General features: G+C 39.1%; 1 protein-coding gene across 1 annotated transcript in view; it reads left to right on the top strand.

Moving 5' to 3' along the window:
- The window catches only part of GRK3 (G protein-coupled receptor kinase 3), a 129145-nt gene that overhangs the window by 84842 nt on the left and 29583 nt on the right, over nucleotides 1–14720 (top strand). The window contains exons 4-9 of the mRNA XM_065417765.1: nucleotides 1339–1440; nucleotides 2198–2272; nucleotides 4786–4847; nucleotides 6004–6055; nucleotides 6956–7047; nucleotides 10672–10771. Coding sequence (XP_065273837.1) covers nucleotides 1339–1440; nucleotides 2198–2272; nucleotides 4786–4847; nucleotides 6004–6055; nucleotides 6956–7047; nucleotides 10672–10771 — 483 coding nt within the window. The remainder of the gene's footprint in view (nucleotides 1–1338; nucleotides 1441–2197; nucleotides 2273–4785; nucleotides 4848–6003; nucleotides 6056–6955; nucleotides 7048–10671; nucleotides 10772–14720) is intronic.

The raw sequence follows: 14720 nt of genomic DNA on the forward strand, positions 1-14720 counted from the left end.
ATACAGGGAGACTCACAGGTAAATACAGCCATCTGCAGACAATGGGAGTCATCAAGATTCCAAACCATCCTTAATGGCCCACACTTTACATAATTACAATAGGCCCTCAGAGTTATATTTTATATTTCTAGTTTTAGATACAAGAGTGGTACATTTATACAAATAGGTACTCCTGTTCTTTTTGCGGATACAGACTAACACGGCTGCTACTCTGAAACAAATCGGATGATCACACTCAGTAGATTACAAAGCTCATAATGATACCTTACAAGAGACCTTTTGCATGAAGCATATCCCAGTTACGTTATATTCACTTTTTACCATATTTTTCTAAAACCATATAGACTGCACAACGTCACAGTTCTATTCTGTAAAAATGGGATTGCAAGGACTGTAAAATAGGATTACAGTCATACTACTGTCATAACAGGGAGTGCACTTGTTATCTATATTAAACCTGTTGAACCCCTAATGTGTTTTATCCAGTTCTCTCAATACTTGCACTCAGGACTCTGGCATAAAATTAAAAGTTAATTTTCTTTAGAGTTACAGCTGAGCTATGTATGAACTCTGACGTGTCCAATATCAGTATTTCTAGTTAGAGATCTTCATTAGACAAGGTGATCTCATCACTTACAAACTCCATCTCTAGTCTCCTTTGTTTTGTGGCACTTCTTACTTATAGGTGGTGTGTGTATTTGAATGTATACAGTACATATAATATTAAAGTGCTACTGCTAAGGCCTACAGCATAAACAACGTTGCTCATTTGTCTTCCAGGCTGCTGGTTCTATTATATGCATATGCTCCAAATACATTTCAGAAAGTGGGGATCAGCATTCATCATTGTAGGAGAACCCACGTTGGTGCTCTCACTGGGTGGAGAAGGACAAAGAAGGCCTCCTCAAAAAGGGTCAATCCGATACATACTCCTCTGCCTGTCCCACCCCAACCGCCAAGTCCATCAGTTCCATGATCACCTTCGCACAACTTACAGCCCAGCTAATGGTTTAGGAAGGAGTGTGCATATGTTTTTAATCCAGAACTTCTTAAATTTTCAAACAAAATTCTTCATACCCCATTTTAAGCACCACAGTCTGCAATCAAATTGGTTACTCCAATCAAAAGTTACAGGGGGATAGCAAATCTCTTCTTGGATTGGAATCCAGAAGTCATCCTTAACTATAGAATTGCAACGAGCACCTCCACAAACCCTATCCTGAGAAAGGGATGAAGGGAAATAAGGTTTCTACCACAGTGAAGAATCTTTCTTTCCTTAAACAGTGTAAAGGTTTAGAAATAGGTTCATTGACTGATTCCTTTTCTTTCATATTACAGATAAAAGAATATGAAAAACTGGATTCTGAGGAGGAACGTCTTAGCAGAAGTCGGCAGATTTATGACACATACATAATGAAAGAGCTGCTGTCTTGCTCACATGTATGTATACTGAAGTTTCACTCTATAATTTTAATATTTAAATATTTCCTTTGACTTTAAATTCTTTAAAATGTTTAATAATGGAAGGATAGTGAGTAGATGAAAGTCTGACAGGGAATTACACAAAACACTGCTCAAGATGTGACAATAGCAGTATCTATTACGATAGCAGTGTCTATTAACTCAGTTGTTACTCTTTGTATAGCGTAGCCCTATTTGAAAGAGTGGATAATCTACAATAATGACATGATTTGAGCCAGAGAGAAATTTATCCTGTTATTTAAGACCTTGAATCTGCATGTGCTTATGCCCATGCTTCGCTTTACACATAATTCTGTTGAAGTGAATGGGAATACTCGTGCCTGAAGGTAAGCATGTACACATGTGCAGGATTGGGATGTAAGTGTACATTTTTCTTAAAACTTGTGGGACTACAAAGAAGCAGTTGGTGGTTTCATGTGTTCTGTGTTCCTGGTGCCTTGCAATTACTTGATGGATGGTCTCCGCCATGCATGGCATGGTCTGTGATTTTTTTTTTTTTTTTGGCTTGGAAGTAGGGATTGGCATAACTTTCAAAGTGTTATGCAACAGGATGTTTAATGGACACTAAGTTACGTTCATTTTGAAGTTTGTGTATTTTTCATATAAGCAACATTCCTTTTTAGTTGAAAACTGGTATTGTGACCTCAATAATTGAGAACTTACATATCTCTTTTCCAGCTATTTGTCTAAAATCTTACTTTTTATTTTTCCAAAGCCGTTCTCAAAGAAAGCTGTAGATCATGTACAAACTCACCTTGCCAAGAAACAAGTGCCACCAAGTCTTTTTCAGGTGAGATGAAAGCACTCAGGATGTCCAGGTTTTATTTAATTATTTGAATGTAAGCAAATTCAGGAAACCTCCTTTATGTACATATTATAATTACAGTTATGACAAGAATTTGATACTGTATGTCAGAAGTCGATGAAAACAAAATGATACAGGGAAAGATTTCTGTATATAATAATCAGAGAATGTTTCTAATTTCATTGTCTTTTTAAAGATCATAAAAATTGTGGATTAGTCTTCTTTAGCCAGAGGAGTCTTTGAGTACATTTTTGAAAACAGATTACTAACTGTTCTATAACTTTACTGACTGAAGGGGTCTAATATTAACATTTTATTCCTGCTTTCCTCCGAAATCATATGGGAAACTTCTTAGAATGAACAATGATTACAGATAGCTCCTTTTTGGTGAGATCAGTGGTTTTTATGCCTATGGTTGAGGAGTATCCCAGCAGACTAGCAGTGTTTGAAAGAAATCCTCATCCCTTGGGGGCTTGTGAGGAGAGAGTCACCTTGGGCAGTCGGAGTTTGTGCATGCGGTCAGTCCATCTCCCCACCTGTGACTATTAATCTGCAAGGTGCTGAGAGCGCTGGTCCTAGTCCAGGAAAGCATTTAAGGAGGCTCTTGAGTGTAAGCATGTGAGTAGGGAATGGGAATACATAAGGGCATTAAAGTTAAGCATGTACTTAAGTGTTCTTCTGGTTTGGGGTCAGAGTGCTCAGCACCTTGCAGGACTTAGCCCTTAGTTTCTCTCACTGAGGGCTTCCTTAGATAACTGTGAAACTTTCATTCAAAATAGAAGAAATTCAATGAAAAATATGTACCCAGTTTCCGTTAACCACTTGCTGGTGTTGCTTTTTCACACACTGTCCTAGAAATTCAGGTCACAGTCCACTTGGATCTATGCTTTCATATGCTGGTTCCAAGTGCATTCTAGGTAACCCAATTAGCAGAGTATGAGGAATTTCACATAGACACAGTGAAAGTGGGCTATAGTTGCTTTGCCAACCACTGGTAAATTACATTTTTTAAATATAGTGTAGAATAAAACTCTTTTACATCAGGACCTTATGCTTCCTTTCAACATAAATCAGGTGGTGAAGTACAGAATTCAACGTAATGTTTCAGAAATATAAGAGCATAGCAATGCACATACCTTTCTGTTTAGTGGATCCTTCCTTTTGCCTCTAGCTAACTTATATTATATAGCACCATATTTTTGAACTCTGAGTACATGGCTGGAGTTAGCAATATTGCAGTTTCACATGAGGGTTTTAGGTGTTGGTGTCAATTTATAGTTCTTTCATTATTCGAAATACAGTGGAAAATTACATTCCGAAAAATGGCTACTTCTCCTCAGAAATTAGAGTACCTTTCTATAAAATGCTATGAATGTTTTAGGATTTTAGAATTATAGGATTTCTATGTCCACAAATTTAGCACCAAAGTAAATAATGGATTTTGGTTTATTGGTTTAAAAAGTGCACCTTTTATATTTTTTATTTATTCAAACAAATTGAAGGTGAAATAAGTATTTCTATATTATTACAGTTCTAACACAAACTGACCTAAGCAAGGAAATTCAAATTGAAGTTGTTAGATCACATAATTAGACAAATTAAAGATGGAATTTTTGCTTTAATGCTGAATGTCCTTGCTTTTTGTTAATATGAATCTATGCGATGTGGCAGTGACTGCAGGTTTAAATTAATTTGCTGTACTTTTATAGTAATTGCATTTACTGTAGCATTTAAAGTACTGTTATATTAAACCTGCTTGATAGTCTTACTGTGTCAGTGGATTGTCTTTGATGTTAGAACCAGAGAGACTGACAAAATGGTATCTATATTGCCTGATTTGGATCTCATGTAACCCTTGCTAATTGAGTTGGGATTTGAAATCATTGCACACTATGTCAAACCAAGTAACGGTGCTCCTCTTTCAAATATGCCACTTGTGAATTAAAGCTGCTGGTAGTAAGGTAGAGGAAATAAAGGAGAGGGAAGAGAGAAGCACTAATAAGGAAAGATTATCTTGGTGTTCCTGTGCTGGCTGGTCTTTGAGTTTCACAGCCTTCACCATAAATTCTAAACTGTTTTTTAATTTAAATAAATGAGAAGCAGTGTTTTCAGCCTGATAATTCTGGTGATTAATCCATAAAGTTTCAATGCTCATTTCCTGTTGTTGGCCCATGGGCAAAGACTGCAAAATTCTCTCCAATCCCTCCCAGGAAAATGCTAAGGCCGCTGATTCAGAAAAGCACTTGAGCAAATGCTTATCTTCAGTGCAACTACACAGGTTCTTAAAGTCAAGGCCATGCTGAAGTTCTTTGCTGGATCAGGCCATAAGCCAAGAAAGTCACCACAAAATATTGCAGTTACTCTGCTCAACACAGTTGTTCTTGCCAGTGGGCGGTAAATGCTGAAGCCTAAACATGTAGTTTATTTTCACTGGACAATATTGCATGTTCAGGTTATCACACACCGAAAAGTTAAATACAATTTTGTATCTTTTTTAGCCATACATAGAAGAAATTTGTGATAGTCTCCGAGGAAAAATATTTCAAAAATTTATGGAAAGGTATGAATCTACATACTATATGAACTACTGTGTAATCTCCTGCAGTTAGACTGGTCCCTTGAGTATTATTGCAAAATAAGGCTAGAATTGTTTAGTTAATTAATAGTGTATTATCAGCAAGCTTTTCCAAAGAACTAGCCTTGATACATATATCATGTTAAGTATCAGGATATCCCAGTAATGTATGCAGTGTAGTTGTGACAGAACTTGTAAGGATGCTCAGATCACACAGTTAGTGGACCACTCCACTGCACCACGTAACAGTAATAATGGACTTCTTACAGTTTGATCTTTTAAAACTCTGAAAGTCTCTAACTCCCTTCATTTGGGTGATACTTCTACAAATAAACTACAGTATTATGGGGGTGAGCTATACAGCAATTCTAGTATGTAGCCCAAACGGTTTACAACTAAACAGTAACTGTCCTGTAAGGAAATGTAAGGTGGCAAATCCAGTTAATTTTACAGATCTGAATAGTGCTATTGACCTTAATGAGACTACTGGTGGGAGTAAAGTGCACAGGATTTGACCCCAATCTACTGCTGACAAATGATAGATCAGATTATGTAGCCAAAATAATGTCTGCAAAAGATCAGTTTTTCCTACCCTGAAAATAAACATCTTATAACTGATATAGCAGCAGAAGACAATTATCCTGTAACAACTTTCAATAGTATTGACATCTTCTTTATTTCAGGATAAAATAGGTTTACATTATTCCTTGGTGTATATTAAGGTTAATTAAAATTTGAAGTTACATTGCATACTTTCCGATTTAATTATCTTGCTTGTGATACAGTTGAAATATTTTTTTAATTTCCTGAAAATTGACCGTTAGAAACAGGGTCTAAAGGAAATTATGTAAATAAATATGGATGCATTCGTAACTGAGGAGAGAAAATAATCAGATATATTTTATAACTTGTTATTAAACAAAACATATTGAGAGTGAGTTGCTAAGAAACATGCTAAATTAAAGTAAGCATAAAAGATGGCTAATCAATGAATTTTTTTAAATGGCAATTTTAATCTTCATAAATTATCTTGTGCTGAATTTAATTTTCAAGACTAGAGTACTTGGCATTTTTCACAATACTTTCTGTAATTCTTTTGGATAACCTTTTAACTTAACTTTTTAAACTTTTTTTTTAACAGTGACAAGTTTACTAGATTTTGTCAATGGAAAAATGTAGAACTAAATATTCATGTAAGTAATTACATTTATCTTGTCAAAAGCCGATGTAGGAAAGAAAATGTGTTAAATTTTAAAGAATACTTCTCCTTAAAAGGCCCTGGTAGGAAGAACAATGAGTATTATTCTGATATGCTGTTCTATTCTTAGATGTACATAACCTCCTAGCACCATTAATGATTCCTCCCTGGCTACCCTCTTTGCCTGTCGGGGGGGAGTATTGGCCTGCTAAACCCAGGGTTGTGAGTTCAATCCTTGAGGGGGCCACTTAGGGATCTGGGGCAAAATCATTACTTGGTCCTGCTAGTGAAGGCAGGGGGCTGGACTCAATGACCTTTCAAGGTCCCTTCCAGTTCTATGAGATAGGAATATCTCCATATATTATAAATGTGACTTAATAGCCTTGTGGTTTTGAAATAGGTAGGTACAGGAAACAGATTGTTTGAGCACTACTTTTCAGCAAGAGAAGCCAACCCAAGTACTATTCTGTCTCGCTCTGTTTTTTCCCTTCAAAAGTCAGACCTACTTGCCTCCATTTGGTATATTCTTGGCCTCATCCCTTAGTCCTAAAGTGTTTTACTCCCACAATTTCTTTGTCTGCAAGACAATGTTGCTCATGTAAGCTGCTGTCTTGGATTCATCTCCAGTGAAATCCTCAGCCATGCCTTCATCTCCTGTCATCATGGCTATTGTAAATACCATCTCTCTGACTGCCCCAGATTCTAGAGCTTGCAGACATAGGGAAGCATAAACAATAAGAGAGCTACTTTCTGAAAACAGGTAGAGAAACCATAAATCTAAAAAATAAAGAACAAATATCCACTTTCATACATTCATGTCAAATGAATTTAGAGATTGTAAAGGGGAAAGGTTCTGGGCATTGGAAAATGAAATTTGTGTGTTTTGAATTCACAGCTGACCATGAATGACTTTAGTGTACACAGAATAATTGGGCGAGGGGGATTTGGTGAAGTATATGGTTGCAGAAAAGCAGACACTGGAAAAATGTAAGTCATATACTGTGTTTTAATAATAAATATAAACTCTAAATATATAAGGAAAAAAATCTCTGAATTTACAAAATCTCTGCAGAGCGGAATGATCAGCTTAGATTGCATCATTAAGTTGGGCAATAGAGTTTTGTCCTAGAGTCCAGTCAGTTGAAAAAGAGTTTGAATTTATGGAGTGGCTTAAAGCCTCATTGGAAGTTTGATCCTCCAAAATGCTGGACACTCAGGCCACAGTCTTGCAAAACACTTAAGCATATTCTTATTGAAAACACCCGTATGGTCCCTCTGAAGTCACAGGAGACTTCTCATGTGCTTAAAGTGAAGGGTGTGCTTGAGTACTTTGCTGGCTCAGGGCCAGGAGTGCTCAGCACATTTCAGGATTGAGCCCTGGGATAGAGATGTGTGGGCAGTTTAAGAATACAGTGTCCTAACTCAATCTAATTAAAACTATTTACACTCTTGAGCAGAGCGTTTGAAGGAAAAAACAGCAGCAATGGTTTCTTTTAGTTGACAGTTGGTGCTCCATTGTTAGAATTGTGGCTAAAACACATTTGTGGGTTCAAGTTCCCAAATCAAACCCTTTGCTTTCTCCGGCACTGCCACTCACACACAGCTCCTAATTTCTGTATAGAAAACCCCTGGCTATTAGGCCCAATTCTCCCATCACATGGTCATCTTTGATTTTCTGGACATAGCATGGGTTTTCCACATGGTTCTGTCTACCTAGTCTACCCACTTGAACCCAGGGATCCTTCTTAGATGATTCCCACCTATCTGAACATAACATTCCTGATCCCTGAGGTACTGAGTATTTGTGGTTCCCATTGGGTTCAGTGGTAGTAGTGGGTGCTCAATACCTTTGAGATCCTGACTCTGAGCTATTAACAAGTGAAGGGTCCCTTGAAATGACTTTCATGTTTAATCTTTCTGCAGTGATGTTCACCTCAAGTATTTATTTCAATAATACTATTAATATCTTCATTCCTGTTGCAGTACTTTTGTGCACATACTGATTTATTCTTTTTTAGTCTGAGATTTATAAAATGGGCCTGCCATGTAGTCTGTAGGCCATGCACAGAAATGTAAATGATATCCATCTCTTTTGGACAAAAGCCACACTAAATAGGCTTCCACCTCAGAGATAGAGTTAGCACATTTGCCCAGTCGCTTTCTCTGAAGAAGCCTGAATGCCTAAACTAAGGAACTCAGAACCAATAAGGGAAGCAAAAGATGTCCCTCCCCTTCCTTTCCCTCCCCCCAGTTTCCCTGAAGTGCAGAGGCACGAGAATAGAGAAAGGTAATGGGGGTAGGAGCAGAAAAGTCAGCCAAACTTTTCCAAACCTGACGTAAAGCTTTAGGTTAGGTTCATCTTTTGGGTAGAGGTTTGGGTTAGTTCTTACTTTATCCAAACCTGTTCACCCATCCCTAATCTAAATCCCATTCACTCTAGATGGCTGCCTCTGCTGCACTTATCTGTCTGCAAGGACTTTGAGAAGCCATCCCGCCAAGGTAAATGCCACTGGTGTTCCAGTAACCCAGAAACAGACACCTGAGGCTGCTCCCAAAGCAGCTTCTCCAAGAGCAGTGTAAACAGAAGCCAACTTAGTGTTAAAAGCAGCGTATCTTAGAAGAGAACATAGTGGTGCTATATCAGAATGACGAAGTGAGATATTGACATCAACTAGCCTTATATGACCCCAGATCATTTACCAAGGTCAGTAGCCCCAAAGGACAATTAAGGGCTAATGTTAAAAAGGCTGTGTTAGAAGTAATTTAAAAACTTCCTAATGTAGCACGGAAACCAAGGACAAGAGCATCTGTGGTAAATACACATTCCTGGCTTAGAAATGTAAAATGTGCGTACTCCATACACATGACTCAGCTCTGCTGGTGTTCTCTGGAGTACTGATGGTATGTGGTGGTTGCAAAGCAGGGCTGCTTTGAGGCCTTCTGTCTGCACAGAGCACGGACACTCTGGATTGTTGTTAAACATTTACATTATGCTGTAACTTGTATGGCACTTCTATAAAGAATATTTTTAAATGACACACTCCTGGTTTGCCCTGAGAATTCTGGAGGAGCACTGAAGGGCGTGGGAGGTAGAGGGACAGGGCAGAGACACTGTGCTTAATGAAACTCATTTATGGTAAAAGATGCAACATATGATCTCCTAGCACAGATGCTGACAGACATATGGAGGAAAAGGTGCAGGATCCCGTTCATGCCCTTGGTCCAGTTGACCATGTCTCTTTGGAGACATGGAACACTGCTGGATGTGTTAGCCAGACCCCTTTGTACTTGGAGAACTAGGGTCACCATTCTGCCTTGGTCATCTGTGGGGTGGGGGAGGGATTTGGAATGAAGGGGCTCCCTACTTCTTCCCCCACTCTCTCTCAGCACACCTGAGCTGGATAAACCAGAATCTAGTCTCATATATATAGTGAACCCACTTTTCAGAGATACCAGGTTTGCACAAACCTTGGGCATACAGGAGCTTCAGGCATATCAGGAGGTATAACTGCCTTTTAGTTTATTACAAGAGCTGCCTAAGTGTGTTGGGAATTGCTGAGTTGGCTGTGTGAGCATTTCTACAGACAAACATCCTGAGCCTTTTACCTGTGGTGCCACTGACAATGTGCTTAGTCCCAGTTTAAGCCAATGTTTAGCAGATTGCTATCAGATTCGTAGACTTGTTGGGATCCATGTCATTGTGCTCTTGTTCTTCATTAAAACATTGAACACTCATGTTCCATGTCTAAAAATGCCATACAGTCATGATATATGGTAGCAGAAGATAGACACAAAAGCCTTCTCTTGTATCTCTGACCATCTGTTGTGTAGTAGAAAACAAACCATTTTCCTTTTTAAAAAAATGTCCGAACCTAGCAGGCCTCTTCTGGGTAGAGGTGAAAGCACGGATTCATATGGAATCAGAATAGGGTCCATGTAAACATTCCAGTTAACTCATACTCCAAATCCTGGTTTGCGGATATTGAAAAATGGACTCCAGTTATCTTTATCTAATCTGTGTTTTTATGATTCCCTGATCACCCTGGTGTCTGGATGCTGGCCACCTTAGACTTTATTTAGGTATCCTAGGAAAACCTCTCTATTGGGAGATTGAAAATAATGTGTCAATGCTCGGAAGATGTTGGAGTAGTTCTCTAGGGGTATGTTTACACTGTACTCTGAGGTGCAATTGCAGCTCATGTAGACATACTTGCTCTAGCTTTAGCCATGCCAGCATTGCCAAAAATAGCACTGTAGATATGGTGGCACAGACTTCGGTGCAGGCCGTACAAGCATGTACCTACTCACAATGTTAGTCTGCTCTGAAGCCCGCACATCCTCATCGATGCTGCTATTTTTATTCATGCTAGCCTGGGTAAAGTTAGCCCGGGTATGTTTATCCAAGCTGCAATCTCACCTTGGATTTCAGTATAGACATACCATCTGTCTAGATGCTATTTTGAGACATCTGATATAGATGTAGGTCTTTAAAGACTCTGCTCAATATACTGTCAATGTATTTATCTGTATAGATGGCATGGATTGTTGGTGAAAAATATTGAGGGGGGGGACCTTTTCCAATATGCTTTTCTGAATTATTAATATTTTCAGGTATGCAATGAAATGTTTAGATAAGAAGAGGATCAAGATGAAGCAAGGAGAAACATTAGCCTTAAATGAAAGAATTATGCTGTCGCTAGTCAGTACTGGAGTAAGTATCCTGGAATTTTTTCTCCATCTTTTATCATTATTTTTTGCAAGTAGTATCAAAAATACTGTGTAGAATACATATTCCAATAATTCATTCATGTATGGTGTAGGGGAAGTCAAAGCAGACCAAAGGATAATGGTGTTAAGTGCCCAAAGGTCAAAAACAAAACCCGAAACCAAACAAAAATTAAATAATGATATCACATCACCTAGTTCTTACATAGTGCTTTTCATCAATAGTTCTCAAAGTGCCTAACAATCTTTAATGTACTGATCCTCTCAAAACATTAAATTAGCTTGTCCAATTTTTCTGTTATTGCTTACTTCTGTTGTTTTGGTCCTTTGGCCCTAGAAGTAGAATTAACTGCCAAGTTTACATAGGAAAGTTGTCTATGTGATATTTAGATCAGTTTTAAATCAAAAACTTCACAAACTTTGTATATAAAAGGAAACATTTCTGGTATTTATTCTACAATTCTGGAGTCTCACAGCTCATTCCATATAGGGAAACTTGAGTTATGTAGAAGAGACGTTCAGATGGAATCCACAGAATGAATGTTGCCCCAAGTGATTATAAAGCAGACTTCGAAATGGTAGAACCTCCAGAGTACAATAACCTCATTATATAAAGCCTAAAATCAGCTCTTGTCACCATGGTTACAGGGGATGTTGGTAGAAAGGTTAATTTTGCTCATGATGATTACTTTGTTCAAATGAGATTCACAGTTTACAGCTCAGTGTAAGCACATCCTTATGGCCCAGCCCAGTTAAAAAATGAAAGGGATTGCAGATAATTTTGTTATAGACTTATCGGATAATGTGTGTCTGCGTTGCTGCTTGGTAGATATTAAAGAACTCCAAAACAAATACAGTAAAAGCTGTGTTATCCGGCACTTTATCAAATGGAAAGCTCTATTAATTAGCATTTCTGATATCTCCCTATACAAATCTTCAATCTAGTAACTGGAACTAGTATACTGCCCAGGAGGTTATGCAATTGCACATTCTGCACTGTACTTTTATGCAAAAGAGGCAGAAGACAAGTAAGCAAGTTGATATCAGGGATTTATTCAAAAAAGCAGCTTCCAGGGTGTGTCTGGGCTGAATCTGTAATGACCCTATATCTCCTACACCTTCAACATCTACAGTGATAATTGATGTTGATAATGATGACCCTGAGGCACTGCAAGATCCTGAAATTCCTTCTGAATCATCAAAGAAAGATTCAATTATGTTCAGTCTAGTTTTAGTGTTAAGTGTATTTTTAGTGATCTGGGTGTATGCCTTGTGCTGCCCATAGTGATATGTAGTGTCATAAGATAACCTACTGTATAGAAAACTTTACCTGTATACACCTTAGTGCTTCAAAAAACTAACCACTCTGCAGTGCAGTACTACTACGGGATTGGTGAGTACCCGTATACTATTTTATACTTTATTCATTTTATTGTATTCTATTTCTTTGAAAATTGGTATTCCATTGGTAAGTATAACTCTTAGTTAACTGGAATTTTTGATTAACCGGCACCCTCCATTCACCCAACATGCTGGATAACAAAGCTTTTACTGTAAAAAGAATTTGCTGTCTTCTCAAAGAGAAGATATTCTGTATCTCAGTGAGATTACATACGTCTTACATTTTTGTCTCTGCATTCTCAGAAATGTTTAATGAGCATTCATTTCTTGCTGAACCTTGTTATTGTGACATGCTTAATGGTAATTTTTCTTTTAAATGCACACCGACTGTCCTCACCAATGGTCTGTGCTTGTGCATGTGGACCATGTGGCACCTGGGCTATCAGCCATGGAATCCACTCATGTAACAGACCATCAGCATGGCCTGCCTCCCACCAGCAGCTTGAATGCTCTTCAGATTGTTTCTCTCTCGTCTCTGCAGCCTGTGGTGGTGATTTGGTGGGGTGGAGGGTATATTTCTCTAAGGGACAATCCCTTTCTCTCCACATGCCTTCATTCCACATGTCCTATATATTTATTCCTGCTCCTGTTTTTCTTCCTCACCCTGAGTTTTCAGAGAACCCAAAGAACTGTCCCCACAAATAGGGCTGCTCACATCAAGGAAATTTACAAGATGCAAAATGGGTCTCTGGTTTAGGAAGTACAGCTTGCTCCCAGGCACCTGATTTTGAGGTATTGTTTGGCTCAGAGAGAGAGAGCCACACATTGCCCTATAAGCACAGGGCAAAACCAGTGATAGATACTGCTGAGAGGCACAGATAGGAGCGCCAGTCTACCTCAGGCAGACTTGTTCTCCCTGTTCCACTAGAGTGACAGATTTGCCCCCTGAGGAACACAGGGAGCATTAGCCTCCATAAGCCCTCTTTCTCTGCAGCCCATGTAATGCCTGCACATGCTTTTCAGCCACACAGGGTGTGTCTACACTGCAATTAAAAACTCATGGCTGGCCTGGACCAACTGGCTCGGGCTTGTGGGACTCGGGTTGTGGGGCTGTGTAATTGCGGTGTAGATGTTCGGGCTTGGGCTGGAGCCTGGGTTCTAGGACCTTGCGAGGTGGGAGGATCCCAGAGTTTGGGCTGCAGCCCGAGCCTGGACATCTACACCACAATTAAACAAAACCTAAGCCTGAACCCTGTGAGCCTGAGTCAGCTGGCATGGGCCAGCCACGGCTTTTAAATTGCAATGCAGACATACCCACAGTTCCACTGGCATGGCTCAGAATATTCCACCAGATGTCTTAAAGGCTGGGGGTGTCATTCCCAGCTTGAGCAGACATACTTGCACTAGCTCTCATTGTGCTAACAATAGTCGTGTAGCTGCAGTAGCGTGGGCAGCAGCAAGCAGCAGCACAGGGTAGCCTCCGCAGGTAGGGTGGTACTCGGGAATAAATGCAAAAAAGAGAAAATCGATACGGTTCAAGGGGGGGAGCCCTAAAAAGCAAAAGCAGCTTCTTGTCATCTTTCTCTCTGCTATCTTCTTCTGTAGCAGTGCAAGAGCTCCTGACCATATGACCTTGAAGAATCTAACCCAGTTGATGGGGGAGATGTCCTTTACTGAATATTTTGGTTTAGTAACTAAAAACACAATTTCTTCCTAGGATTTGAGTCAGAAACCTAATGCCTGGACTAAAGGGCTGGGTCTCCCTCTGAACCTAGCTCAAGGAGATGTTCTCAGGGCAGAGTGGAACTCCCAGCATTGGATCAGAGGCACATATATGAGCCATGTGTTTTTACACGTTCCAGAAGGCCAACTATATCTTGTCCAAAATAGATGCAGCTGTTGTAGCAGAGGCCAAGGTGTCAGCCAGCAAAGAACACTTGGCTAGGAAGATTTTATATTTCACATTGAATATCTCCATACAGATTTTTGGCACTCTTCAGTGTTCCTCTCTGTACCCTTCATTTAGTGTGTGTTTTAATCACATAAGCAGCAAAAATGACTGGGTAAATAATGTGCTGTAACTGCTGCTTTATCGTGTCACTGTTACCTTGTGTCCCCCCCAGCTGTAATGATGTATTCGCCTATTTTTCATCTGATAATTAAATGGTGAGCTCTTTGGGGCAGGGATCAACTTTTTGTTATGGGTCTGTGTAGTACTTAGCATGGTTGATCCCTGATCCCTGACTGGGTCCTTACATGATACAAAGATATTTTCAGTACAGGATTTTAAATGTCTTAGTCCTCCCAAAGATGTTTTCTAAAGCCTTTTACATTTACCCCCATAAATATACAAGAGAGTTTTTAGAGCACGTCTTGACGTTTTATCTCAAACTTTTGTGCAGCACCCCATGTTCCTATGAACAGTCCTTGCACCATGTTTGTATGGGGCACAAGAGAAGGATAATCTGGTTCAATTAATACATTCCATGGTACAGTGGTCCTTTGTCTTGAGCAAGGTTTGTTTTAATATGTTAAAATCTACATTTTTATGAGCTTGATAAATGTAAGAATTGTACTGAATATTGGTCATTCAC

Source organism: Emys orbicularis, chromosome 16, assembly GCF_028017835.1.
Source record: "Emys orbicularis isolate rEmyOrb1 chromosome 16, rEmyOrb1.hap1, whole genome shotgun sequence".
Lineage (NCBI taxonomy): Eukaryota > Metazoa > Chordata > Testudines > Emydidae > Emys > Emys orbicularis.